Genomic DNA, 27,000 nt, shown 5'->3' on the forward strand with positions numbered 1-27,000 from the left:
CACCCCCCTCGCCCCCACCCCCCATTCCCTTGCCTTCCACCCTTTCTCATTTTCTGTTCTTCAACCACTCAGTCCTGTGGCATTCTTTAATCCAATCACGTAATCGTGCCTCTGGAATGAGATGTGGTCATGCATTCAGCACACACTTCATGGGCTTGATATTGGGAATTCTGTCTACCCTTGAAAGAGTCCATGATCTAATGAGGGAGAGGCGGGGATCTAACAACTTACACACATCCTTTGTCTTGCCCATCCATCCGTAATTCTGGGTGTTTCCTCCGTGCAGGTCTTGTACTGGGTGCTTGGGACTTGGGAGTAGTTGGAAATAGATTTTACTTCCGAGAGCTCAGCCTAGTAAGGGATATAAATAGGTCTTGAAAAAAAAAAAAAATAAGAGGCTTACTCCCACCCCTGGAAGGGCCAAACCAGGAGACTTTGCGTGGAGTAGTCAAGATTGTCACCCTCCCAGGGATAGAAGACAGGACGCCACTGTCTTCCCACACTGTGTCTCCAACACTAAGCTCAGGGCCTGGTACAAAGAAGATGCGCAGTGTTTGTCAAAGAATTAGGTAGGAAGTGGGTGGCTTGGTTTGGAAATTCTGGTGTGGTCAAAAGCCTGAGGGGTTGGTTAGTGGGAGGGGAGAATGCTTTGCTGAAAGGGTGTGTAGCCTGGTCCAAGGAATTAGTAATTAGGGAATGGGTTTAGGTGATTATAGTAGGAGGGAGGCAGCAGAGTCAGCAGTCTTCATTAAGGATGAAGGGCAGAAAGGAATGAAGAGAATGAGTTAGTGGCACCCAACCTGGGCTTGAATTCCAGCTCTCTCACTTATTGCCATGACTTCTGGCAAGCCAAAATCTGAGCCTCAGTTCCCTCCTCTGCAAAAAGAGTAGTAATTCCTGCCTAATAAGATTATCATAAGGATTGAATGAAGTAACATTTCTAGGTAAGGGCTCTGTAAAGATTCTTTCTCTGTAATTTAGAGGTCAGTAGATTGGGGTTAGGGATTAGTGTGACACTCTTCCATCAATAGCTGGAAAGGAGGTTGGAGGTGACAGAGTCCAGCATGGGGCTGGAGGACAAAAGAGCGTGGAAGGGCAGGTCAGTACAGTGTGGTCATCGAGAGGGTGAGAGAAGGCCGAGAGTTGGGTGCGGGTTAACAGGCATTGGACTTATCACCCTGCCAGATTCATGGACCTAGCTGAAGTGATCGTGGTCGTCGGCGGTTGTGACCGCAAGGGACTCCTGAAGTTGCCCTTCACTGATGCCTACCATCCAGAGAGCCGGCGCTGGACCCCTCTGCCCAGCCTCCCAGGCTACACGCGCTCAGAGTTTGCCGCCTGTGCTCTGCGCAATGACGTCTATGTCTCCGGTGAGGGCAGGCAGTGGCACCCCCACAGGATTGGCCTCTTTGCCTCTCATGCTGGTCCTTTGTTTTAATCTCCAATTGCAAAATTGGGGCGGCCCTTTCCTGATAACCTGCGGTTATTGCCTGAAGTGGTATGTACGTCTGCAGAGCCTGTCACTAGTGTGATTCCAACCCTGGGAAGGCTGCTTCTCACAGGTGAGTCCCTGGTCAGTAACTCCAGGAGAACAGGGAAGGAGAGTCCATCGCCTGCATCCTGGGCCCTGGGCCCGTAGGACATACCAGTGCTCAGCTTCAGGGACTAGAAGTTCTGGTTCTGGTCTGTGATCTGGAATGAAAGGCTATGTGGTCTTCAGCGGTACATTCCTGGTTTCTAAGCCGCATCTGAGTTTCCTGTCTGTAAACTGGGTACAATAATCCTAACACCTCATGGAAGGATGAGAACAGACATGAAATCGTGTGAAGGTAAAGGCAGAAATAAGGCAGGGTTACTAGGTCACACTCTACCTTTCCCCATCTCAGCGCAGGTGACTCTGCTTTCCCTTTGTCTCCATCAGCTTCCTGACTTGGGCACACTTTGCACTCATGTCTATTTGAGTTCTAAGCGTTCTCCCCCCCNCCTGGCATACCACCATAAGGCACCCAGTGAAGATCAGCTCCCCCTCCCTGAGTCTCTCAGGCCTCTCCCATCAAAACTCCTGTCCCTTGTCCTAACTCACACCTTCCCACCATTCATTCAGAGCACACTGTCCAGGTCACAGGCCCAGAGCCTCACACCAGCACAGTGCGGGGAGTCCTTCCTGCTGTCTACCCTTAATGCTTCCTTTGCATCTGGGGGCCCTTATTTCTAGGTCTTTAGGGGTGCTGGGGCAAGAGGGCTTGGGGTCAACAGCTGCTTCTCTTTCCCTAGGAGGCCACATCAACAGCCGTGACGTGTGGATGTTTAGCTCCCCTCTGCACACCTGGATCAAGGTGGCCTCGCTGCTCAAGGGCAGGTGGAGGCATAAGATGGCAGTCATGCAGGGGCAGGTAGGGACACTCAGCAGCTGCTGCCTGGTGGACCAAGGTACAGATCAATGGACTACTTGGGGAAGGCCCTCTAAGACACTCTTTGAAAGAAGTGATCTTAGGCACCAAAAAGGAAAGATACTTGCCTGAGATTACATAATAATGGTAATGCTAATACTGTTCACCATAATAGTACAGCCTAGTGGTCAGGGATCAAAGGTGTGGGCTCTGGGGCCAAACAGACTAGGTTTGAATTTTGACTCTGCCACTTAAANTCAGGGATCAAAGGTGTGGGCTCTGGGGCCAAACAGACTAGGTTTGAATTTTGTCTCTGTCCCTTAAAAAAAAAAAAAAAAAAAAGGAAAAAAATCTGCTATCTTTGTAAGCTACATCCCAAATTCAGAAAAGAAAATAGAAGTTCTTAGGATCAGTGAAGTGAGTTGATAAACTCAATAAGTTATTAGCTATTATTATTAAGTATCAGTTTGATGCCAGATATTTTACGAATTTAGTATCCACCCCAGAGACTGACATTATCCCCAGTTAACAGAGGAAACATGCTCAGGGAGGTTTGGTAAGTGCATGGAGGCCTCCCAGGTGCCCACAATGCCGGAAAGCACCCAGTGTGGGTCTTGAGAAAGTTTCTCTGCACAGAGCGGAACCGTGGGGCGGGCAAGCAGACAGCTTTGACTCCCGCCAAAGTGGCCGCGGCACCTCACCCTTGCTTGTCCTCATCCGCAGCTGTTTGCGGTGGGCGGCTTCGATGGCCTTCGGCGCCTGCACAGCGTAGAACGCTATGACCCCTTCTCCAACACCTGGGCACCTGCGACACCTCTCCCCGAGGCCGTGAGCTCGGCCGGAGTGGTGGCCTGCGCCGGCAGAATCTACGTGATCGGGGGTGCCGGACAAGACGGAGTCAGCACCAACAAGGTGGGCACAGAGGGGGCGTTGGAAGTGTGCTGTGTGCCAGGCGCAGAACCGGCACTTTCATGTCCTCGTCCATTTTCTCACTCTCAACAACCCTGAGAAGTGACCTTGTTTCAGGCAAGGAAGTGAGTTCAGAGAGATGGATGACCCCAAAGTCACCTGAATATTTTTACCTGGTGCCACAGTGGTTTCATACATTTTAAAAATTGAGGGCAAGGATGGGATTACTGAAAATATTTTTCCTCCGTTCAAACAACCACCAGCACGCGTTACTGAAAATTTAGAAACCGGAGAAACAGAAAAGTATCGCCCATGATCCTACCACCAAAGGATAACTACCATTAATATTTTGGTACATTGCTTTCCAGGCTTCTTCTGAATCTTTTTTTGTTTTAGTTTTGTGTTCTGTTAGTAAAATTTTGCATTCTGCTTTTTATTCTCACTTAAATGTAAGCAGATTTCCACATGCTCTTCACAGCCACCATTTCAGTAGTTCTTTAGGTGGAGAACCAGTCTATCAACCAAATTTTCTGCTGAACATTTACATTGTGAATAAAAATTAATCTTCATAGCAGCTTCCTCCCTCTGTTTCCCTTCCCTTGTGAGGATGGTCTCGCAAGTCTGTGGTTCTGGGACCTGAATCTTTCAAAAACNGGGAACTGCCCTTTAATATCCTTTTGTGCAGCACTGATTTGTTATAAGCCATTCCAGGGGTCTCCAAGTAAACAATTGAGGAAACTGAGTAAAGGTGAACACGGAGGTAGGATAAGCCCTCAGAAACTGTGGAAGGTGTTGTACACACTGGTGATGCTGGGCAGCCTGTGGACAGCTGTAGGGATGGGGACTGCCAGGACAGCCCAGCTGGAAGCTTGTCGAGCTCAGAGCACTAGGAGGAAGGAAGAGGGTTGACGATGTCTGCAACAAGAAATGCATCTCTACTGGGGGCCTGCTCTCTGAGGGCCTTCTCCAGCACTGGTGCAGATGGCACTTGCACCTCGTGGGACACAGACCTTTCCTGGACCTTGAAGGATGAGGAGGCTTTGGACAAAGGGAGGAGTCCAGGGCTGAGGCTCAAATGTGGAATCAGACTCAGCACCCCTGAGGGCAGGGCCGGTGGGTCTCCTCTATTCTTCCAGATGCTAGCTCAGGCCTGGTGGACACAGGCAGTGTGTTGAATGAGTCCCCCTAGCCAGAGAGGTGGGAGGATGTGGGCAGTAAGGCAGTTGCGGGGGGGGCGGGCGGTGAAGCTTCACCACAGCCCCTCTGCCTGCCCCTCAGGTGCAGTGCTTTGACCCCGAGGAGGACCGGTGGAGCCTGCGATCCCCGGCGCCCTTCTCACAGTGCTGTCTCGAGGCTGTCTCCCTTGAGGGCACCATCTATGTGGTAGGAGGCCTCATGAGCAAAATCTTCACTTATGACCCTGGCACAGATGTCTGGGGGGAGGCGGCTGTCCTCCCCAGCCCTGTGGTGAGTAGAGGCTCCCGGGCAAAGCCTTGGTACTTGTTGCATTTGGGAGAGCAAAGTCCCATGTCTAAGGATGTGGACTCCATGCTAGGCAGTTACATATAATTCCTTTCCTTTGTCCTCGTTATGATAACCAGCCTTGTGTTCCACAGGATGAGGAGACCAGCCTTAGGTTGAGGCCTCACCCAAGGCCACCAGTTAGGCCATATTAAGGCAGAGCATGGAACCCAAGTCCTAAGTGCTTTTAGCCTTGAATGGGGGTCTTGGGCTAAATGACCCTGCAGTCTCTCCTGTACTGAAGGCCACCAGCTGGTAGTCTGTTGGGGGGAGGTCAGAGTGGAGAAGGGACTTGGTAAGTTCCCTTGCCTTAGTAATATCAGAGCAGGGAGGTCCAGGCCCTGGCTGTTCTGGCCCCTGCATTCGTTGCCTCCCCCACCTCCTGTCCCCTTCCCTGAAACTCCAAAGAGACTACATAGACATGTGGTTGGGTTGCTGTTCCCTGCCAGTTCTGACCTTCAGTCATTCTAAGAGCCTGAGATTTCTGGCTTCTCTGAGTCTGAGATCATAGTGGTTGTGACTGTTATCACTGTTACTGGCAGTATGCAAAATGCTTAAATTGCTTAACCCCATTATCTGTTAAGGCAACCTTACGAAGAAGGGACAATTATTGTTCTCATTTTGCAGGTGACTTGTCTAAGGCCATTTACTAAGGGTCAAGCCAGAACTTGAACTCAGATTCATCCAGTCCCTGCCTTTCTGCAATCTAGACTGCCTGCTCATATTGTGTGGCTATTGTCTGGCCTGGCCAGCCAGGGACAGAGGGATCTCCAGGCTATCACTGATTATCTTTCTGTTTGTCCACCCAGGAGAGCTGTGGTGTGACTGTGTGTGATGGCAAAGTCCACATCCTTGGTGGCCGGGATGATCTCGGGGAGAGCACCGACAAGGTCTTCACCTTTGACCCCAGCAGTGGGCAGGTGGAGGCCCAGCCATCCCTACAGCGCTGTACCAGCTCCCATGGCTGCATCACCATCATTCAGAGCCTGAGCAGGTGACACGGACTTGAGCAGCCTGAATCCAGGAAGCAGAGAAAGGAAAGAGAACTCAGATTCATCTGCTCCCCTCATGGCACCTCCATGTAAATAGCCCCTTAACTTATTGCCCCCCGCCCTTCCTCATAGAAATAAAACCTGTTCAAAGGTTGGGTCTGTGTTCCAGCTCAAGCCTGCTTTGCCTGGAGAAGTAATGCCAATATCTACTCCCTACTTTGACTCTTTACAAAGCACCTTCGTATGTTACCTTGTTTACCTTCATGACGGCAGTGTGGACATGTTAAAAAAAATTATGAAACATTTCATGCATAAAAAGTATATATTTTTATACGGCTTAAGAATTATAATAAAGTAAATACCTGTGTTTCCACCATCTAGCTTAACAAACAGGTCTTTACAAATGCCTTTGTAGGTACCTCCTTTCCTAAACCCATTCCTTCCCACATCCATCCCAGAGGTAACCACTGTCTACATTTGAGATTATTGGCATTTTTGAAACTTTTAATAAGCTAATTATTAATATTTGTATTTTACAGAGAAGGAACTGCCTTAAAAAGATGAGAATCACCCAAGATCACATACCTTAGTCAGTGGCAGAGTCTATGACTCAACATTTCATGAAGCTTCAGGAATCCATAAAGCACTTCTGGTCAGGATGGTTCTCTTTCTAAACCACCTTCTCCAATTCAAACACTTAGCAATGAGAGGTAAAATTAAAAGCCAGACAACTAAAAAGACAGAGGCTTAATTGTTGGTGGAAATGCAAACTGGCACAGCCACTCTGGAAAACACTGTGGAAGGTCTTCAAAAAATTACAGATAGAACTACCCTATGACCCAACAATAGCACTATTAGGAATTTATCCAAAGGATACAGGAGTGCTGATGCATAGGGGCACATGTGCCCCAATGCTTAATAGCAGTGCTATCATCAATAGCCCAATTATGGAGAGTCCAAATGTTTGTCCACTGATGAATGGACAAACATGTTGTTTGTATATACAATGGAATTCTACCATTTGCAACAATGTAGATGGAACTGGAGGGTATTATGCTAAGTGAAATAAGTCAGTCAGATAAAGATCTATATCATGATTTTACAAACGTGGAATTTGAGAAACTTAACAGATGATCATAGGGGAAGGGAGGGAATAAGAAGATAAAAACAGAGGGAGGCAAACCGTAAGAGACTCTTAAATACAGAGAACAAACGGCTGATGGGGTTAGGGGGCTGAGGGTGGGGAAAATGGGTGGTGGGCATTGAGGAGGGTACTTTTTGGGATGAACACTGGGTGTTGTATATAAGTGATGAATCACAGAAATCTCCTGAAGCCAAAATTACACTGTATCATAGCTAACTTGACAATAAATAAACCAACAAACAAATGTAAAATAAATAAAAAGACAGAGGCTTAGGCTTATAAGTAAGCAAACATATCCAAGGATCAGAAACAGAATTATATAATCATAAGGAAGGGAGAAGCTCCAGCTTTAAGTTTCAGACTCACTCTGGGATAAAGCCTTAAAAAAAGGATTACAAATGAGGCTCACTGCTAGATGCTAGGGCCAAGGAGGAGGGAGGAACTGACTCATGAAAAAAGTAGAAACAGAACAAAACTGTCATGGGACCCTGAGCAGCCCTGAGGCTCAGGGTGGCAGGCACCAGGGCCCCGGCCTGAGAACCCAGCCAGCCCAGGTTCCACACCTGGACTTATAAGATACCCAGTGTCAACAGGGGGCACAAGCTCCTCCTGCCATCATAAGCACCTGGGAGGCCTGGGCTCTATGGGCAGCCAAATAGAACTGCTAGAGGGGAAGGGATGAGCTCAGAGCACAGAGAGGAGACAAAAGATGTCACGTATTCTGTGAGGCAGAGACCCAGCGGTTCAGGTCCTATGCCTGTTTCTGAGGCCCAGAGGAGCTGGCCAGGCCCCATCTGGGGCTCCTTCTCTCATGCACTTAGATCACCTTTTGAAGAGCTATCATCTGCTCCTTGCATCCCCTCTGGCACGGGGACAGCCCATGCCCCTCCCCATCTTCCAAAGCCCCAGGGCCCTATCTGTGGGGTCTCTCCAGCTGGGACTGGCCCATCACAACCCAGCACAAAGCCCCAGGTCCCAGCTGAGCTGCTATCCTCTGATGATCCCAGATTAAGAAGCCTGTGACCATCTGGACACAGTTGATAATACTGGAGGGGAGGGGAGGCTCAGCCCCTCAGAGCCTGCCAGTCTCTACCCCACTGATAACACCCAGAACAAAGCAAAAAAGGTGCTGTATTGCTTGCGCACCCAGGCCAAAGTCTGAGTGGAAAAGGTAGGGGTAAATTCAGGGTAAGATCTTGACATGGGCACCCCACCTGGGCTGGGCAGTTCCTGTGTGCCAAGCAGGCTGCCCCATTTCCCCAACAATGACCTTTCATGCCCCCAGTGCTCTCCCTGCAAGTGCCAATGCCCTTTCCTGCCCTCTCCGCCTAGGCAGATCTGATACCCTCCACTCCAGAGCTGATCACTCTCCTCGTGCCCCTTCCTCATAGGCTGCTCTTTTATCGCCAGGCATATGGCCAAGCCTATACATGTGACATCTCTAGTCTCCCTCGACATACCCAAAGAATGCTTCTTGAGGCAGGAATGGTGTCAGCTTTACCTCTGTATCCCCCGATGCCCCGAACAAGACTTCCCACTCAGTGCACTATATCAAAGTTTCCTGGATTTCTATCTCATAATACCTGTGAGGTAGTACTATTTCCTCCCTTAACAGTGAGGAAGTAGACACTCAGAGTTATGAAGTGATTTGTCTACTAATGTCACTGGTCTGGTGAGTAGTGGCAGAGCCAGGATTCCACCCTGGGTCCAGCTATCTATAAAGCACACGGTCTCCATGCAGCCTTGCCCAGGCTCTGCTAAAATGGTGTTGAGTGTAGCTTTGCTGTTTAGAAAAAGAAAATACAGTAGTCCTCCCTTATCTGTGGGGGGATATATCCCAAGCTCCCCAGCAGAAGCCTAAAACCACAGTTGGTACCAAACCCTATATATGCTATGTTTTTCTTATACATACATGCATACATACCTACATACATACACATACATACCTACAATAAAGTTTAATTTATAAATTAAGCACAGTAATAGATTTAAAATAATAAAGTATACAATTATAATACTCTATAACAAAAGTTATGTGAATGTAGGCTCCTTTTGTACTATACTTACCTGTCTTCTTGTGATGATGTGAGATGATAAAATGCCTACAGGGTGAGATGAAGTGAGATGAATGACAATAGACATCGTGATGCAGCATTAGGCTACTATCGACCTAAGTCAGAAGGAGAATCATCTGCTTCCAGAATACAGCTGATCTCGGGTAACTGAAACCGTAGAAAGTGGAACCATGGATAAGGCGGGGGGAACTACTGTACGTTTCTACCATGGGAAACCCCAGCCTGATGGGATATCGTCCCTGCCCTTAAGGGCTCCTGGTTGGATGAGAGGAGACATGGTTCATCTCCCTGGTGAGGCTCACCAGAACACAAGCAAAAGATCATACACTAGTGTCCTAATTTCCTAGGACTGCGGTTTAGACCAAGACCATATATAGAGGGCCTCCCTGGCTTCTCCCCCACCCCCACCCCGAGGCTGCCTGCTGAATTGGGGGGGACTGTTACAGTCCAGGAGAAAGCCAGACCACAAGTCCTGAGTATATGACTCCTTAGCCAAATGGGTTTGCCGTCCTCTCTCCAGCTGAGAACAGACTTAACTTTCTGTATACCATCAGAAGCCACTGGACCCAAATTTAGTTTTTGAGTTTCGTTTTTGAGAAGTTCTAAGTACTTGTAAGGATTAATACTTTATGACTTAGTGAGTTTCCAAAGAACAATGAGAAATTTACTTTTTAAAAAAGACAATAAAACTCATTGTCTTGCAATGACCATATGGATTCATTAGATTCTTCTATAAAGTACATTAAGAGATCAAGATGAATTTATTTTTCCTGTATCTTGAAAAACTTTGCTGTTTAATCATCCCAAATATTATTTCATATTACTCATCAGTTATTCCCAAAGACTACAATGATCAAATGGAAGAATGATGGTAGTGCCCAGAAGGAAGATGCAGTAGTGAATAAACCATTACTATTACATCATCCTTCAGTTTCCATACTCGATTTCCTATAGTGCATATCATCTTCCAAGAGTATAAAAGAAGTCGAGACATCAGCTGAGAACTCAGGATTTTTCATTCTCTGCCCATAATGACAGAAGAGAAGGAAACTGACAGAAGAGAAGGAAACTGACAGAGGACATTTCACACTTAATAGAGACAAACCAGAAAGTAAATGCAGGGACACACGGCAGCACTCTCGTCTGAAAGGATGGAAGCTGGTCACCTAAGCACAGTCCCTCTTAGATGAATTTTCTCAGACTCAAGAGTTGGTGAGTGAACAACCTATTTCTAAAAACAGACAGTATATATGGCATCTTAAGTTAAGTCATTCAACAGGAAAGATTTCATCACACAGTACTGATTTGACAAAGGCCTGTACAATATTCATCTTTTATGATGTCTGCACCTCATTTACTTGATATAGCTTGTTACAGTTTATAAATGGAGACACGCTGAGGCAGTTGTGTACTAAGGTGAATGAAGGGGAAAAGATGCTGTAGATGTTTTAAAAATTCATTAGATCAGTCCTTCAAATTGACCATTATAAATCTAAAATCAAAAATGTTTTAAAATTATGGAGCAATGAAAATGTCTTTTCAACATTATGAGCCATCAAAAATTGTAAGGTATTCCATGTAGACAATGCAAGTGCAAAACTGAACAAAATCAAAACCAAAAACCCAGAAGCAAGAAGCTAGAGCCTACTGGAGATCGATTTGAAATCTGGAATCAGTAGCCACAAGATGATCACATTCCAGCTTTGCACATGGTGGCTGATGAACATTTAACTGCATTCAAGAGATGGTGCTCATTTGAGGTCGATGTCTCCCAGGCAAGGAAAATACAAAATTGTTTATAGTTTTAACTCATTTATATATATATATATATATATATATACACAAATATCTGTTTTCATGAATACATTTTTATTGAAATGTAATTCACACCCTATAAAACTTACCCATTTGAAAGGTAGAATTCAATGGTTTTTAGTATATTGACTTGTGCTAATACTTGCTAAAATTTTGGTATTTTTAGGGGCACCTGGGTGGCTCAGTTGATTAAGCGTCTGATTCTTGATTTTGGTTCAGGTCAAGATCTCAAGGTTTGTGGGTTAGAGCCCTACACTGGGCTCATCGCTGACAGCACAGCACCTGGGATTCTCTCCTTCTCTCAAAAATAAACTTTAAAATAAAATTTTAGTATTTTTAAACTCTGAACACTTGTAAAATTTATAAAACTGTTTTCCACTGTCCCTTTATTCTTCTATAAATCTGTAAAGTGACTTAAAATATAAAAGATACAATGTCTATTGGACCCAGATGGTACATAGTGATGGCTAATCTTCCTCTTGTATTGAGGGAAACCCAGTGAGCCAAGATCCATCTCCTCTGGTTCCCCATCCCTGATGGGGAAGCGGCCCTAAAGCTGGGTCTATGCTCTCCCTCTCCTCCCTCTAAAAAGCAAAAATACTCTTAAAGGCAAGGGAGTTCTTCTATCCTCTCAACAACTTAGGATTCAAAAGGTCCAGCTCCTCTGACTCACCACACAAGACTGGTGGGTACAGGCTGGTCACGGGGGCAGTTCATGGCCAGACAGTGAGGGTGGAGGGTGGGATGAACCCATCACAGCAGCTCCCCCCTCCTCACCCCCATTGGTGGACAAAGGCCCAGCTGCACCTGGCCACCTGAGCTGCTATACGATACAGGACTGAGCAGCAGAGGCATCATTTCATTTGAATTTCAGAGCCATTGGGGCCTCTTACTATTTTAAAAATGTGAGTTTAGAGTAAGTTTTTCCCAACCTAGGGCTTCATGTCCCTTGTCAAACCATAAGTAGAGTCTTGAGATATCCTAAGTATTTTCCATAGCCTAAGAAAACTCACACATTCCTTTAAGATGTATCATGTAGGCCAAAGTTGCTATAAAATGAAGTTGGTGACAGAACTAGTCCATTATAGGGATGTTCAAAGATTAATGGAATGTTTACAGCAAACTCAGGGCAAGGAATAATCATTTTTCTTAATAGTCATGCTGCTTATCAAGTTACACATATAGTTTTTGATCAATAACATAGGGAAATGGTTGGTTTCATGGATAAAATAACCTCAAAATCTTATGTGCCTTAAGACGTTGATTCTCAATACTTAAATTCTGACTTCCTGCTCTGGGGTTGGCAGGCCTTAACATAGAACAGCTACAGTTACACACAGCAACACTGGGCTCAGAAACAACCACTAGGTGGGAACGTGGCATGGTAAAGGCGGATTTCACCACCCGCAGAATGGAGTAGGGAGAACTGACCGGCTATGCCCACTTCCCAGCGAAGCAGAAAGCTCAGTTCCTATGGTCAGGGTCTGTAGTTAGGATGGGGAGAACCCAATACCATGAAGTTAAGCTACTAATCATTTCCAAGATACGCTTAAGTACTAATAGTAACAACATCCAGTATTTATGGAGGACCTAGGGGTCAGGCACTGTGCTATGAAATCACATGCAGATGAGCAGAGGCTCTGAGAGGAGACTGCCGTGCCTAGCACCCCCCACCCCTCGGTCTCCTTAAGCACTCTGCAGAGAAAGGTTCTCCTCACCCCCACCAGGCTCGGACATTCCCAGAGCCTAATTTCCCAACTAGTAGAGTGGCTGACTGGAAGTAGGGGCTGAAAGTAAGACTCCACACATTATCATTCTGCTATGGACCTAGAGCAGCTATGACAACAGGGGCCTTTGTCTGGAGATAGACAACCTNTTTTGCACTTTTCCTGGTTCTCCATATTGACAGTTGACCATCAGTCTGGGACCCATGCTCGGCCTCTGGGTCTATTCTCAAGTTCTCACATTCCAGCTGCTATTCAGCCTTTCTTCACCAGAATAATGGCTATCCAGGGGTGTTTATGTTCTAACTCAAGCTTTACTCATGCACATTAATAACCTTATACTTTATTCACGTTTTACTTTTCTTCTCCAAGCTGCTACTTTGGCGCGTATTTCCTGCTACAGCACCCCCTTGTGGGGAGTTACATTAACAGCACGACTGAACCCCACACACTTTCAGTTTTAAGTGTATTTGAAGTTAAGGAATTTAATCACCTCATCTGATATACAAAGACCTGTGACTGGCTGTGCCAGTACTACATACTGAGGTCCTAGGCGACCAGGACTACCTTAATCTGTCTTCACCACATATTCTGGGTGCTCCTATTAGCTGAACTAGTTTCACAACAAAAAAGATCCCCTCACAACCAAACTACAGGTCCAGAAATACAGGAATTAAACGACGTAGCTCAACATTTTCAGTAAAATTGCCAAGTGCCATTAGTTTTACCCACAAAGGATAAATAAGACCTTATGATAGCTGCATATACTGCATTAGATTTGGTGGTGGGCACAGAATTATTTCAAGGCACTCAAATCTCACTTATGTGCAGTTACTGTGGAGGCCCAATACCAGCCTGCCTGCTCATAACCACCTCACCTCAGCCCTTCCCAGAAAACTCATCAGCTTGAGAAATTGTCACCTCAAGGTAGGAAGCATGGGGAAATAAACATTCACATTTTTATATTCAGGGTCTACTTCCTAATAATACAATATATTCCACTCCCTAGTGGAATATAGTGCGGCCATTAACACATTAGCTGTGCTAGAGGTTAAGAGACTTCCAAAGGGGCGTGTCCCTGCTAAATGAACTGAGAGATTACTTCTAGATATGACAAATTATAGACAATGTAAATGTTCTTCTAGCTCCGAGGACTGAGCATAGACAGAAATGTGGATTTTAATCACAGCTCTATGCTGCTTAGGAAAATATACTTCTACACTTCAAGCTCTTTAGTGGCACAAATTCCCTTTACACTTTAGAGATGCTCAGGATTAAATGAGAATTATGTAGAACACTACCTATAGTGTAGAAGGACCCAAAACCTAATGGGCAAAATAAAATGCACTGATTTTCTACGTGCAATACAGATTTCCTCATGCATCATGGGGGAAAAAAGGCCATCTCAAATATATCCCTCTTCTAAACCTATAACCTCAAACTGCAGGTGAATTACTCAAGGTGCTGTCCTATTAGCCATCAGCCTTCACATTTCACCAGATTTATGGACTATCAGGTCTGGTTAACTCTGCTTGGACCCTGTTCTGGCGCCTGCCTCACAAGCACAGCTCAAACCAAGGATTTCCAGGAAAGCGAGCCAGGCGGCCCGAAGACTCAATCAAGGAATGTTCCCTTAGGGCAATCGAATTATCAGTCCAAACAGTAGACCTATAGTCTATTCAAGCCATGTGTCTTTTTCAAAGATTTTATTAAAGGTCTTTACACAGCAAAATCCAAACTCCACATCCAGCTGCCAAGGAGACCCTGAAACAGAATAAAGCACATCAGTAAGAACAGAATCTTCACCTAAATACTGGGTTCTTTCATTTCCCATTTAGGGTTTGTGTGAAAGATACATATATACACAGAACACCGAGAAACAAACAAGAGGTGCTGGGTAAAGAAGAGGCTTGGTGTTACTGTTTTAACTGGTGAAGGGGCTGCTAAGGAAGAGATGACTAATTACTAACAAGAGTGCCTTGACGATTTTAAGCAAATAAAGGAAAATTTGTTTCAAACACAGTAAACATAGGAATAATTTATTTTAGAGAGGATGAGCAGGGGAGAGGGACAGAGGGAGAGAATAAGAACCTTAAGCAGGCTCCATGCTCATTCAGCACGAACCCCAACACGGGGCTCGATCCCACAACCCTGGAATCATGACCTGAGCCAGTATCAAAAGTCAGACACTCAAATGACTGAGCCACCCAGGTGCCCCAAGAAAGGAACTTAAGAGAAAAGGCAAATATACTCAACAGAATCCCTGGGCAAATGGGCCTCTGACTCCAACCTATGTTGTAAACTATAGCCCAATTTTTATGTATCAAGTGCTTACCACAGTGTAGGACATAGTTATTAATACGAAGACAAGGAAATAGGATCTGACTCTACCACAAGAGGCCTCTGGAGACGTACCTGTTATGCTGTGGGTACTGGTTGTGGCATGGCAGGTGGCTCTGGCTTCCCACCTTTCTGTTCTGAGATGGGGGTGGTGGGAAGGATCTCATCTTTGGGTTCCACAATGCTCACATGATCTGGCAGGGGCTTCTTAGGGCCAATTTTACCACTTGGGTCCCAGGGAAGCATGATCTTTACTTTGATGCCCAGGACACCTAGAAGATGCCATAGTTAGAATCTAGCTGTGGCTGCAGCGGTCCCACGATAGGAGAGGACAGAAGAAAGAGAACAGTAGGTTACTCAAGGACCCCTAGGTCTGGTCCCTTCTCAGACAAATGCCTCTAATCAATCAATGAACAGGACACTTTTGCAAAAGGAACCCATGCACAGCACCACAGAACGTGGCACTGACAAGGACCAAGAGCAGGATGTGACCTTTCTGACTCGTCATCGTGTCATCACTGAAGGGTACACAGTGGCTGAGACAAGAGCAAACCAACTCTCGGATCCGACTGACCTCAGTAACTCTTGCAGTTCAATGCAGCACATTCATCAGTAAACTCAAGGAGTATACATATGCCCCACTGCTCCCAAAACGAATTCCCCAAACACCGAGGTGTGCATGGAAAATACATCTATCTGCTAAAGGCCCTTTGGCCCCAAGCACTCCCAGCTGCTCACCCTGTCTGAGCAGCACATGGCGAACAGCAGTGTCAACATAGTAGTTAACAGGGTCCCCACTGTGAATCATCAGACCATCCACAAACTTCATGGATTTAGCCCTCTGTCCTCGGAGTTTCCCGGACACCACGACCTCACAGCCTTTGGCCCCACTTTCCATGATGAACCGCAGCACACCATAGCAGGCCCTTTGGGAGAACAAGAGACAGATATCCACCTATTATCACCAAAGACAGGATTGTTCAAGCCCACCACACCCCACCGTGTTATAAAACAGAAACAAAAAGCACAAGACTTATTAGTACGCACGGTCTTTAATGTTCCTTTAACGGAGAATAAATCTGACCAGAGTGTGGCAATTTTCCTTCATTCCCATCGCACCTCATCTTAGGCTGATTCCTTAGGGAATATATACCAATTTGTTCTAACCACATGCTTCCTGGCCTTAGTTGCATATTAGGATCACCTCAACAAGATTAAAATAGAACCAAAAAAACCTATGAAGTCTAGACCCCACCCCTGGCCAACTGAACTGGCAATTAAATGGTGGGGGCAGCAAAACTCAGCATTTCAATCAGGTAAGCACACAGCTTAAAAATCCGGAAGTACCCCAGTCAGTGAGTGGCCCCATATCTCCAGAATTCGCATTCATTAGGAACACTAATTACTAATGTGGGTTCCTAGCCCACCCTGACAAAGGTTTCTAGGCCTATAAATGGACAATAAGCCTTAAAACATCATGCCCCCAACTCATTTATCACCGTAAACCCTAAAAAATACTAATTGGGAGAGCTATGTGACTTTCAACAGGGAAGGGGGAAAGGGAAGGTAGGACCCATCACTCTAGGATCCAGGCCCCTTCGCATCATCTCATTTAATCACAAAAGGGTGAGGTGGATGTAATGACCTCCATTTACAAACAGGAGATCCAAGGGTCAGAAGCTAAGTGGCTCAGGTCTCAGAACTTCCAAGTCAAACTTCACTATACACAAAAATCACCTGGATCAGGTTGCTGGGCCACACTCCCACCTTCCACTTCAGTGGTGGAGACTGAGAGTTTTTATTTCTAACACGTCTTCCGATGATGGCAGTGATACTGGCCCAGGGACCAACCAAGCTTTTGAGGACCACAATTCTAAGCGGTATAACCTGGTATTCAAACCAGGCAGGCAGCCTTTTTTTTAGAGGTCCCTGCCTACAGCCTATCCTGCTACCAATCTCCCCATCAGGTCAACCTTCCTAAAGCTAAGCGTTCATGTCCTTCCCCTGCTGAAAAACCCGCCAGGGCTCTGCAGGAAGTACTGACTAAATTCCAAACACCCAGGCAAGGCATTCCAATAAGTTCACAAACCGTGAAACTGCACAAAGAACACCTACTGAAATCTTACCAGCAGGCCCAGCTCCAGGGCCAATCTAGCCACCTTGTGGCTTTATAGTCCACCCCTCCACACAGCACTATCTTCGCACTGCTCACGTATAAGCTCTTCCCCATCAGGACTGTGTCTCATCTCTTTATAATATCTGCACTCAATGGATCTGAGTAACTTCAACAGGAATCCCAACCTCCTCCCCCTAGAGTTTTTGTTCTACTCCCAAAGCACCGAGTATTCCCTTTACAGTACTGACCGTCTTTAAAGTATAATTATTATTATCATTATTTTTTTTTGGAAGCAAGGGGAATCTTTATTTTTGCTTTTGTACTCTAGCTACAAAAGAAGGTCAAAAAGGAGGGTTCTCCCATTACAACTTTAATCTGGTAGGTACCAATGTTAAAATGCCCATAAAATAGAGAATTAATTCTTAAAAGGATGTCAAGTACACCAACTCTATTGAAAGGCAGGTCACTGCTGCCTATGTCTCATTTTAAAGTATAATTATTAAACGGCTCAAGACACTTACCTCCGCACAGCGAGGCCTCCTAGGAGTTTGTAACGCAGAGACTCTGCCTGGGCAATAGCGCACAGACCTCTTGTGGCCACTTTTTCAGCATAAAGCTTTAAGAAGGAAACAAGGCACACCCTTAAACCTGTTACCTTCACCAGTGTTTTCAATAAAAAAAATCAGTTCATTCATCCTGCAAGCAAGCATCCCTGTTGGCATCCCTTAAGTACTAAAACACTTCTGCTACCCACGAGTAACATATACTGTGATATGGTCTGAATCTTTCCTTATTGCCCTCCCACCCTAGATCCCCCTACAGCTACACCAACCGATGGGGTAGCCAATCCATCATACGTACCATTACCATGCCCAAACTGAATGTAAAATTCCCTTAACCATCAGAAATAAGAACAGGCCTATAAAATGAAGCCCACTGCTTATTAAGAGAACTTCAACAGAATACCACTCCATTTATAAAATTCAGTGATCATAACTAAGGTCTTCATGATGGTAAGAGTTTGTACAAGTACCATTCTAAATAACCATCTCCAGGACCACAGTAATCTCTGGCATAAGCTCGATCACTCACCTCTACACTACCCTCAGGGAAGCCGAATCTCTTCTGAACCACAGCGGTCAATTCTCGGATCCGCCGGCCCTTCTCACCCAGAACATTCTGCGTCCTGAGAAAAATAAAAAGGGTTAACTTATAGCTCTCACAAAATTCCTGATGTGATTTTAAATCTTTTACATATGGGGTAGTAAAGTCTCATTCACCTGACATAAGAATATATAAAAACGTGGATGTCAAAAACTAGAATCAGACTTAAAATGCCACTAAAAAAACATGTTATGTTTGCTAGAGCCAATTCACTGGTTGTCCCCTTAAATTTACAGAATACACCGTTCTAGCATTTACAACAATTACAGGTGATAGCCAGGAAAATGGGAGTTTTCACCTGGTGGCCAAGATAATGATTTCTGTCCTGGTTGGTGTAACTCGGACCTCAACCCCGGAGTAGCCATCTTCAGCCAGCTCCCGCGTGAGAAACTCGTTCAGTTCAGCTTTGAAAATGCCATCAGCGACAAACTAACCAAAAGATAAAATTCACAATTAGAACACGGATGCAGGCTCACTTTTTCCTGCCTAGTCCTTCTGCCAGGGCAACTCTCATCAAAGTTTCACACCTCTAACAACCAGCCCGTCACCTCTCTCTCTATATATACCCTTGTCCCATCAGGAACGGGGCAACCCTTCTCAGACAAATGCCTCTAGGTCGTCCTTTGGAAGTTACTTTAACCCAAGGGCCCTTAAAAGTGCCACAGAACGCAGCACGAAGTAGGGGCCACCCGGACAAAGAGAATACCTCCAGTCAGACTCGTCATCATCTCTTCATTGAAGGGTTTTTAACACGTTGTTTATGTACACGCACGTACACATGCAGAACCAAAAGCTGCTCTAAAAGGGCACATTTACAACCCATTCACTCAGCACAGCACAGACGCTCACTACTCTCGGAACTGGTGAAAATATAGTGACTTAAGCAGTCTCCCTGAAGACACAACTTGGACCATAAGAACCCCAGCCACGTTACCTAGGGGTTAAGTACCCGTGTCTTACAAAACTGGCAAATTCTAACTCCAAAGCGTGTGGACTTACACAATGTTATGCACAACGAAAATGACAAGTCGCCTCTGTCTAAAGCGAATGGGACTTAACAGTTCTCGCCCACTGAAAAGCGGAAAATTAAAACTCGGAAGTGTTCTCCCCAGGTTTCCTCCCTCTCCTCCCCCCAGTTTTCCTTGGGCCCCAAACGCAGCAAGAAACGTTCAGAAGCCTTTCCAATGGAGGTTTTTGGGATCAGATGGCTGCATCCTGTCACGAAGGCATGAAAACGCCGCTCCCTCTCCTGCTCAAAGCCAGTGTGAGACGCAGGGGGAAATGGCTCCCGCTCCCCAAATACCATACGTTCGCTAAAGCTATCTGTCGACCAAGAAATGCTCACAAGTGCTTTCTCCGGCGCCGGAGGGGCGCCTGGCGCTCATATCTGCTCTCCGCCCCGAAGCGGCAGAAATGTCTCGCTGCCTTCCGCCGCCGAACTGCGCTCGCCCGGCTCGGGCCCCGCGTTCCATCCACCGCCATCCGCAGCCCGCGGGAATGCCACGCGTACAAGGCAGCTTCCCAAGGCCGGGCACAGGGTCTTGCGACGGCATCTCCACAAGCCCGTACCAGCGCGGCGCCACAGTTCCCCGGACCGGCCCCCAGGTCCTCACCTTCCTCTTCTTGGAAATTTGCACCGCCATCTTGCTGCCGTGCACGGCTGAAAGGAAAGGAAGGGGCTCGTAGGCGGAAGTACGTATAAAGGGCGCGAGCTACGACAAAGAACTGCGCGACGTCAGCGCCCGTGGGCCCTCCTGGGAATTGTAGTTTTAGGAAAGCATTAAAGGGGCGGGGAAGAAGGGTAATGGAGACACCTATAGGCAGAAACAGGAAGAGCAACAGACCAATCAGAACTTTGGAACTGCAGGGAAGTTTACAGTCCAATTCTCATTAGCTTAAAAGTGAGCAACTGGGCACAGAGATGGAAATTACAGTTACAAGGTCATACAACAACAGCATGGAATCCTGGTTCCTACACTATACACTGTAATAAAAGTCAGCTGAAAGCCCTCGCTGAAATCCGTTTAGGTGCCCAGCTCTTCCAATCTGTGACCATTTCCTCTGTTCCAAATGGTGACAATAGGTTTCTCTTCAGATCGCATAAATCTTTCGCCTTTTACCAAATGATGATAATAATAATATCTAATATTTATTAAATATTTTAAGAACCGTTCTATACCCTTTATGTTATGAACTCATTTACCAGTACCTCATTTTCATAAAGTCCGTTAAAACTTGTAACGTAAGTCACAAAATAATGGTTCATGGACTCACAATTATTTTTCAATTAAAATATTTCCCCTTACATTTTGAAAATTTCAAATGTACAGAAAAGTTAAAGGGATTGTGCGTATATGCATCACCAAAGCGCTCCAATTAACATCTTTGCCATAATTGCTTTATTATCTACCCATCCTTCTATCCACCCAACAGTGCATCATTTGATGCATTTCAAAGTAAATTGCAGACATCAGCACACTTCACTCCAAAACACCTCAACAACAGTTTTATTGAGAAATAATTGACATACGTCACTGTATAAGTTTAAGGCACACAACATGATGGTTTTATTTCCTAATAGTGTGAAATGATTGCCATGATGGTTCAACTAACACCCATCATATCATATAGATTCAATAAAAAGAAAAGAAAGAAGAAAAAGTTTCTCCGTGATGAAGGGTGGTTTTCTTTGTAGATGCATTACATTTTATTTGTGTTTTTTAATATAAATTTTAGTTAGTTAACATACAGAGCAATATTGGTTTCAGGAGGAGCAGTTTTATCTTAAATTTGAATAGTTTGCCTACATTTAAACCAGGACATTTATCTGTAAAACTATTTTAGGCTTCTCTTAAAAATAGATCTAGCAAAATAGTGAGCCCACATTTTCTCATGCAGACTCTCCTTCCGTGTTAGATGGCAAAGGGCTTTCCAATGTGCCCCCAGGCCCTGGCAGCTTCACTCATTTATTGTCTGGCCCTAGAAGCTATCTGAGCTTTTCTCCAGCACTGAAATGACTCTGATGCAAAGATCTGTCCTATAATCACGGAATTACCAGAGTTCTGGGGGTAGTGGAGCAGAGAGACCAGGGAAAATGAAAAGAAGTGGATGAGCCAAAGAGATAGGTAGGCTGTGGATCTATGTATCTTGGTGATAGATTGAGGTTGAGGGGGAATTGAGAATGATACCCCAGTTTCTGATGCCAGCAGTGGGCACTTGGTGACAAACCTCACTGAGATGAGGAACCCAGGATCACGCTTTCCTCCTCCGTGTGTCATGTCCCTCTGCTCCTCACTCCTGTGCTTATCCAGCTCCATGGCTTGTGAATTCAGGCTGATAAAGTCTCCACCCTGGTGAGTCTGCCTACCTGACTTCCCTGTGCCCTCACACAGGATCTGGGTGCTGTGGGACAGTAGCAGCCTTGCATGCTGGGGTCAGAATATTTCCTCATCCAGATATGCCCCTCATTCTCCCACGGTGCCTGTTCTAAACTTTGCCAAACCAGAGCCTCCCACTCACTCTCAGTGATCAACTTGCTTCCTAACCCCTTGTCCCCCCGGTAGATCGTACAGGCAAGAACTACCTCTCACCCATCCTATAATTGTGTGTGTCCTTGGCCATCCCTCCCTGCTTAGGAAAAAGACTCTCTTCTTGCCCAAGGTCAACCACCCCTGTGTGTTCTGGTTCAAGTTTAGTTCTATTCCTTTGAGACCTTGCTCTAGCAGTCATGCCTTCTCTTTCCTGTGATACTTTTACTGGCTCTTTCCTTCCCCATGCTAAATACGTCACTTCCTCCTAGTTGATCTCATAACCACAACACCTCATCTCATGGGGTTGGAATGGCCTGCTTATGTCCCACTAGACCGTCAAGACCAAGCCTGTTTTGTTCATTACAACCAGAGCTTGGGATATGGTCTGGCTCAAGCCCCGTGTCAATAAAAATTTGACGAGCAATCAAATCAATGCATGAGTTCCGGTTTTAGATCTTTCCTAGTAGTGTGGTTCACATGAATTTGTTTGCAAGTGCCATTTCTGAACCAAGCTCTGGAGACTCAGAAGTAAGCATCAGACCATGGCAAGTTCTTGGAGGTAAATCCAGCCCTGGAGCCTCCATGGTAGCTCATCTGCTGCCCTTCCTCAGTGACACTAGGAGGCTGCCTGCCTGGGTATTGCCCTCTGGTTCCGGAAGGAAGCCCACGAAGGAAGCCTTTGTCTTTATCATGATGCCTTACATTTTATCTAAGACCATTATAAGAAGATATCGTATTACTCAAAATAACCCCACAAAAATAATAGTGGTCACAATACACTGGATTCTAATAGAAGCAGGGACTTTGAGGGTGCCTCAGTCTCCCCTAGGACATCCAAAGTGTAGACAAGGCTCACTGTGTTGAGCCCGCCGTGCCACAGAAGTGTCCCCAGAACTGGGAGGAGGCAGGTGCGGGTGGGCAGGAGAACTCATATGGCCTTGTGGCAACATGCAGGCATGCCTGGGCTCTGTGAGTGCCACACAAGTACCCGTCCTGAAATTCCAGAACACTAAAGGTTGTGGTTTGCCCTGGCAAATATCCATGGAGGTAGTTGCAAGAATGCTCATAATGGGTCACCTGGGTGGCTCAGTCGGTTGAGTGTCTGACTTTGGCTCAGGTCATAATCTCACGGTTGGTGAGTCTGAGCTTGGCATTGGGCTCACACTGCCAGTGTGGGAGCCTGCTTGGGATTTTTTGTCTCTCTCTCTCTCTCTCTCTCTCTCTCTCTCTTTCTGTCTCCCCCTCCCCCACTTGCATCCTCCCCCCTCTCAAAAATAAATAAACATAAAATAAAGAATGCTCATTATAGCAGTGTTACTAATAGTGAAAAAATAAATTTAAAACAGCCCAAAAGCCATAGGGAAATGACTGCAGAATATTATGTAGTCATTAAAAAGAATGAGGTGCACAAGGGAATAGAGCACCAAGAAATGCTGCTACATCAGAAAAACAAGTTGCAGAGCAATATGGACTGTGTAATATCTTGTACAATAAAATAAAACACGTATGCCTGTAAATACATAGAAGGATCTCCACCCCCTGATGGAGAACTAAACCTACTTCTGGGAATGGAACAGTATTGAGGGAGGTGAAGGGGCAATATACTTTATTGCTTCCCTTATAATAAATATATATCCATTACTCGTGAACTTAAAAACAAATAACAAAGACAAAAAATGCAAGGGCCACATGTTTTAGATTTCTAATCACACGACCATTTGTGAAACAGTACGAATGTCCCAGCCTCCAGCACCAAATGCCATACATGATCCTTTCTTCTGAGAGTTTAAGGTAAAGGAAAATTTCTTTTCTTAAATTATAAATCTATTCTGTCTCATACAGTAGCCACTGGACTCACAGGGCTACTAAACACTTGAGATGTGTCTGGTCAGAGTGAACAGTGCTAGAAGTATACACACTAGATTTCAAAGTACATACATAAAAAAAGAAATTTTCATTAATAATTTTTATATTGATTATATGTTGAGACAATAACATTTTAGACATATTGAGTTTAAAAATGCTATTAAAATTAAATACACCTGTTTCTTTTGCTGTTTCAGTGGCTCAGTCGGTTAAGTGGTCAACTTCAGCTCAGGTCAAGATCTCACGGTTTGTGCCATGAGAGACTCTTGAATGCTGAGAACAAACTGAGCACTGATGGGTATGGGGGAGAGGGGAAGGGGAGTGATGGGCATGGAGGAGGGCACTTGTGGGGATGAGCACTGGGTGTTATATAGAAACCAACTTGACAATAAACTATTTAAAAAAAAAAATAAAAGATCTCACGGTTTGTGAGTTCGAGCCCCATGTCAGGCTCTGGTGCTGACAGCTCAGAGCCTGGAGCCTGCTTCGGATTCTGTGTCTCCCTCTCTCCCTGCCCCTCCCCTGCTCGTGCTCTCTCTCAAAAATAATAAATAAACATAAAAGAAAAAGAAAAACTGGGATTACATATGTGACTCCCATCTGCAGCCCTTAACGTTTTTGTCGGGCAGTGCTGCTGTAATCTTTTCTGATGCAGAGATCAGTGGGTCTGACTTCTTGTTTTCTTGGGATCGGGTACCATGGCTAGGAGAGCATGGGCCATCGGTAACTTCTCACAAACTTAAAGAACAGAAGAAAGTTCACGTGGCATGGTACGTACCAACCTTGTTTCTCTGTTTGCCTGGGGCCTTGAGAAGCTCAGAGCTAAATTTCACGCTCAGTTGAATCCTAACAATGTGGGAAACAATGGCAGAAGAAAAAATTAAATTTCCTGACGACTTACAGTGAATCAACAAGTCCTTGGAACAGGCAGAGTGACCTTCCTCTAGGAGCTCAGCTGCCCCAACGATGACACTTTGCTAAGGGCAAGAGGTGATCTTAGCCCGACCCCCCAGGATCCTGTAAGTCTATTTTAACATATAAAAATTCCTTTGGAAACTTCCTTTATCTCTACCCCTCCCCCACCAACATACATATTGGCAACTATACTCCAAGATTGTAGCCCACTGATACACATCTGAAGGATCTCATGACTGAAGTTTTACTAGTCAGTAATAAATGACCTTTTCCTAACACTAGCCACCCTCCTCAAGGTCCTGGAAACCTTAATTCCAAAATTCCTTAGAGACTTATGCTGTCCCTAACCTCCTCCCAAGTTGAAGGTATACAATCAGTCATCGGTCACACCCCCCGTGCAGCTCTTTCTGCCTGTGGGTCCTGTCTCCGTGATTTAATAAACCAGCTTTTTGCACCGAAGACATCTCAAGAAATCTTTCTTCACCACTGGCTCCAAACCCCAACATTTTCCACATCACTAGGACCCCACTCTGGCCCAGGTCCACTCTAGACGGGTGGAAGAGACCCATCGGGGGAATTCAGGATCGTTCTGCCCCTCTAGCACCAGGAAGTAAGACCGTCACAGCCCCTCTTCCACATACATTTGCTCTCTCTCTTCTATAAACAGAGGCCCACGTGATCCGGTGAATGCATACAGGTGAACTCACTGTTCGTTTTTTTCTGAGCAAACTACCTGTGTGGCCCCTAGATCCACACAGCAGGTTGGGGTATGGATTTAAATCCCTGCCTTTGGGGTTAGGCAAAACATTTCTCAGACTGAATGACGCTTTGGAGAAATTCCAGGTTTTCTCATCCCGCCAAACTTTTCCAAGCATGTTTTCTTCAGTGTGGCATAGTGTTTAAGGTCACATGCTTGAGCTGGACAGCCTGGGCACACACCCCTGTTCTGCTGGTTTACTAGCTTATGTGACCTCAAGCACATTATGTCTGCATATATTTCCTCGTCTATTAAATGGATGAAAATAAGGGTAAGCCCACCTCAACCTCATGGGATGATTGTGGGATGAAATGAATTAATAGAGGCAAAGTGCTTAGTACATAGTTAAGCACCCAGAACATAGTAGTGCTCAATTAGCATTAGTTATTTACATGGATCCTCAGCTTATGCTAGGTCCTGGGGACCCTAGCTCAGAACTGGGGATGAGGTGGAGGATACAGATAAATTAGTGTGATAAGCATCATACGTGTCATGATGGGGACAATAGAGTACTGAGGAGACTGAATATTCGTACGGATGTCACAGAGATCCAATCCTTGAGCTAAGGCTCACAAGACACTTAAGTATTTACTAGACCAGTGGACACTTCAGGCAGAATGAAGGGGCTGATCTCCCTCGTTATGAAAATAGCTTTCTTTTCTGATTCAAAATATAAAATACGTTAATAAAAACGTTGAAAAGACTAAAGAAGGAAATAAAAACGACGCTGTTCTGGTTAAGCAGTATAAACATATTGGGGCACATCCCCCCAGATCTCTCCTTAGGCAGTGAGATATATTCTCACGGACAGATGTGCATCTGAAACATCAGGCAAATACTGTCACCACAATGCAGGGGGGCCATGAAGGACGCTGGGGCCCTGCCTGGAGGATGCTGAGCGGATGGAAGCTGGATCAGAGGCAGGGCATTGGGGAAATAAGGAAGCCGGCTCTGTCTGTTTCTTTTCTCTCTCTCTTTTTTTAATTTTTGTTTTTTAATTAATTTATTTTTGAGAGACAGAGTGAGACAGAGTGTGAGCGGGGAGGGGCAGAGAGAGAAGGAGACACAGAATCTGAAGCAGGCTCCAGGCTCTGAGCAAGCATTCAGCACAGAGCCCGATGCGGGGCTCGAACTCACAAACTATGAGACCATGACCTGAACCGAAGTCGGATACTTAACTGATTGAGCCATCCAGGAGCCCCTCGATCTGTTCCATATCCCAGTGCTGCCACTTACAAACTTTGTGATCTCAGGCAATTCATTAACCTTCTGAAGCTCAGATCCTTCATCAGAAAGGAGGAGAAATCATCAGGCTTCCTCCAAGGGCGTGGGATCAGCATCTGGGCTGGACAGGTGGGGCCGGGGGACAGCTATAGCAAGGTCGAATAAGGGGAGGGCAGGCAGGTAAGAAAGACCAGCTACAGCCTTTCTGAGAGGGTGTCACCAAACCCAGCTCGAGGATGGGGAACACAAGTGGGGTACCCAGAGACACTGCCTAGTTTCACTGTAGAACGCGGAAATTCCACCTTTCCCAAACCTGCTCTCCCAAACCTTTGTCTACTTTGCCCTCTGGCGGCCATAGTCTGCAACTACAGCGCTTTGCTCAACCTTTTTCCCAGACAGGCGTGGGGCTGGGACTCATCCCAGCGGGTACTTCTTACTTCTTCCACCGTCCGCTAATCAAGTGAGCATCTTGGGTAGTCAAAAGCAGGGGGCTGAGAATGTGGGAGAGCACACAGCCA

At 45.7% G+C, this 27,000-nt stretch overlaps 2 protein-coding genes and 2 non-coding genes across 4 annotated transcripts in view; 1 reads left to right on the top strand and 3 right to left on the bottom strand.

Moving 5' to 3' along the window:
• Positions 1 to 5,967, top strand: part of KLHL35 (kelch like family member 35) — a 6,207-nt gene extending 240 nt beyond the window's left edge. Inside the window, exons 2-8 of the mRNA XM_077777682.1 lie at positions 287 to 354; positions 1,032 to 1,099; positions 1,186 to 1,370; positions 2,275 to 2,393; positions 3,114 to 3,302; positions 4,578 to 4,766; positions 5,630 to 5,967. Of these exons, the coding sequence (XP_077633808.1) occupies positions 287 to 354; positions 1,032 to 1,099; positions 1,186 to 1,370; positions 2,275 to 2,393; positions 3,114 to 3,302; positions 4,578 to 4,766; positions 5,630 to 5,818 (1,007 nt within the window). The 3' untranslated portion in view covers positions 5,819 to 5,967. The remainder of the gene's footprint in view (positions 1 to 286; positions 355 to 1,031; positions 1,100 to 1,185; positions 1,371 to 2,274; positions 2,394 to 3,113; positions 3,303 to 4,577; positions 4,767 to 5,629) is intronic.
• An 8,294-nt stretch (positions 5,968 to 14,261) lies between these two features.
• RPS3 (ribosomal protein S3) lies at positions 14,262 to 19,881 on the bottom strand. The gene is made up of 7 exons (XM_077776403.1): positions 19,804 to 19,881; positions 18,489 to 18,619; positions 18,119 to 18,212; positions 17,548 to 17,642; positions 15,649 to 15,836; positions 14,986 to 15,182; positions 14,262 to 14,334 (listed from the first exon to the last, which is right to left on the bottom strand). The coding sequence occupies exons 1-6, from the start codon at positions 19,831 to 19,833 to the stop codon at positions 14,989 to 14,991; spliced, it is 732 nt and encodes a 243-aa protein (XP_077632529.1). The 5' UTR covers positions 19,834 to 19,881; the 3' UTR covers positions 14,262 to 14,334; positions 14,986 to 14,988.
• Positions 15,290 to 15,434, bottom strand: LOC144243232 (small nucleolar RNA SNORD15). Its single transcript, XR_013338578.1, has one exon. It is a non-coding gene; the product is annotated as a small nucleolar RNA SNORD15 (small nucleolar RNA).
• LOC144243238 (small nucleolar RNA SNORD15) lies at positions 18,783 to 18,931 on the bottom strand. The gene has a single exon (XR_013338581.1). It is a non-coding gene; the product is annotated as a small nucleolar RNA SNORD15 (small nucleolar RNA).
• Positions 19,882 to 27,000: the final 7,119 nt, after the last annotated feature.

This window comes from Crocuta crocuta, unplaced genomic scaffold (assembly GCF_008692635.1).
Source record: "Crocuta crocuta isolate KB4526 unplaced genomic scaffold, BGI_CrCroc_1.0 scaffold271, whole genome shotgun sequence".
Taxonomy (NCBI): domain Eukaryota; kingdom Metazoa; phylum Chordata; class Mammalia; order Carnivora; family Hyaenidae; genus Crocuta; species Crocuta crocuta.

Bases quoted from the DNA above. Each gene is read 5' to 3' on its own strand.
- RPS3 (XM_077776403.1), bottom strand. From the start codon at position 19,833: ATGGCGGTGCAAATTTCCAAGAAGAGGAAG. The intron at 17,643-18,118 runs GTGAGTGATCGA...TCCTTCTTAAAG, and splicing joins TCCCTGAGGGTAGTGTAGAG to CTTTATGCTGAAAAAGTGGC. The intron at 15,183-15,648 runs GTGAGCAGCTGG...GGCATCTTCTAG, and splicing joins CCATGTGCTGCTCAGACAGG to GTGTCCTGGGCATCAAAGTA.